Source organism: Quercus lobata, chromosome 8 (genome assembly GCF_001633185.2).
Source record: "Quercus lobata isolate SW786 chromosome 8, ValleyOak3.0 Primary Assembly, whole genome shotgun sequence".
NCBI classification, from domain to species: domain Eukaryota; kingdom Viridiplantae; phylum Streptophyta; class Magnoliopsida; order Fagales; family Fagaceae; genus Quercus; species Quercus lobata.
In genome coordinates this window covers 58,929,418-58,931,275 of record NC_044911.1, presented here as the reverse complement: position 1 = coordinate 58,931,275, position 1,858 = coordinate 58,929,418, and the positions used below count along the sequence as shown (strand labels likewise).

The window sequence follows — 1,858 nt, the reverse complement described above, 5'->3', positions numbered from 1 at the left end:
CCTCTTTTTTTTGAATGAATAAGATTTTTTTTTTTTTTGGAGAAACCCCTATCATTAGGGATTATCATTAATCATTGAAACAAAGGTCAAAATTATAAGCATTAATCGTGTCTGGAGGAACAGACTCCATCCAAACATCCAAAGGACTAGATATAGCTCTTCTGGCTAGTCTATGAGCCATACAATTATCTTGCCTCTTAATATGGCGAAAATATACAAAACTAAAAAAAAAGCAAAGAAAATTAATGTCTTGTAAGATATGCCCAACCTCAGATTGGGCCATATTGTCACCATTGATCAAGTTAATAACAACTTTTGAATCACCTTCAACTATCAAGCTTCGAAAACCCAACTCCTTTGCAAACCAAAGAGCTTGGCACACTGTTAGCACTTCCACCATCTACCAAAGCAGGTAGTGGAATATGTTGTGTTAAAGCTGCCATAACCAATCCGTTATCATTACGGATTATAATACCAAGACTAGCAGTGTTTTCTTCAGCAAAAAACGCCCCATCAAAATTAACTTTGAGTAGACCTGCCGGTGGAGGACGCCACCTTACTGATCTCGTTGTATGCGGGATCTTGGCGTGAATGGGATGAAGTTGATGGTACTCCTGAAGTGCCTCGCAAGCCATGGAATTGATCTTTACTAACAGAACCGCATTTTCCTCTAGGCGGAGTTTGTTTCTTCACATCCAAATCAATGAAGTCGTCAAGGCAAACAAAGCAAAGCAAGACCTGTCCTGTTGTGCAAGCTGAATAACGTCTAGAAAGCTAGAAACAGAGTTAGTAGCATCAACCAATTCGGCAAAAGATACCCACCATACCATGGATAAAAGTGGGCATGTCTTGAGAGCATGTAGTGTGTCCTCGGGTCCTAGCTTGCAATGGAGGTAGGTAGTCTCTGTCATCATCTTGCGATGGGCCAAGTTAACTCTTGTAGGTAAAGAGTTAGTCCCAGCATGCCACATGAGTAGATGAATACAATTTAGGACCTCCAACTTCCAAATTCCATTCCATGTGCTCTTCATCACTCCTGTAGAAGCTGAACTAGGTGCTTCTTCACTCACACTCTCCATCTCTATGATCATTTTATACCCAGACTTGACAGAATAGACCCCATCATGATTCCTTGGCCAGAATATCGTGTCACACCTACTACAAAAGCTTAAGGGAATAGCTTTAATAATAGAAGCTTCCATTGGCAAAAATAATATGTCAATCTCGTCCTCTCTCTAGATGCACAGATCATGATCAATCAAAGTGAAGACCAAGGCATCTGAAGTGATGTCCGAAATGGGAGAGATGATCCTGCCATGTTCAGCTGCTAGTAAACCATTTATCTTGGTAGATTTGGACTGAAGACCCATCACCAATCCTCCACCTCATACCCCTCATAATGACTTCACACATTTTAGTATGCTTCTTCATGCGTAGGATCCATTTTTCTCCTTGGCAAACAAAACTGATCCATTTGGAAAAAATTTGGCTTTAAAGAATCTAAAAAATAGAGAGTTTTGATTTGACGCCAATCTCCACACTTGTTTGGCCAACAAAGTATCATTAAATTTTTGCAACTCATGAAAACCCATACCTTCTTCGTTCTTAGTCCTACAAAGTTTGCTCCATTTCACCCAATGAACCTTCCTCCTATCACCTCTTTGACCCCACCAAAATTTGCAAATCATGATCTTAATCTCATTGCATAATGTGGTGGGTAGTTTAAAACAACTCATAGAATATGCTGGAATGGCTTGGACCACTGCCTTCAAAAGAATCTCCCTACCAGCTTGAGAAAGTAGTTTCTCCTTCCACCCCCTAATTTTTTACCACACTCGCTCTTTTATATAGAGAAGGC

The 1,858-nt window shown here is 40.2% G+C and overlaps 1 protein-coding gene across 1 annotated transcript; it reads right to left on the bottom strand.

Moving 5' to 3' along the window:
* Positions 1-326: 326 nt before the first annotated feature.
* On the bottom strand, positions 327-1,079 carry LOC115957145. The gene is made up of 2 exons (XM_031075369.1): positions 739-1,079; positions 327-687 (listed from the first exon to the last, which is right to left on the bottom strand). The coding sequence occupies exons 1-2, from the start codon at positions 1,077-1,079 to the stop codon at positions 327-329; spliced, it is 702 nt and encodes a 233-aa protein (XP_030931229.1).
* Positions 1,080-1,858: the final 779 nt, after the last annotated feature.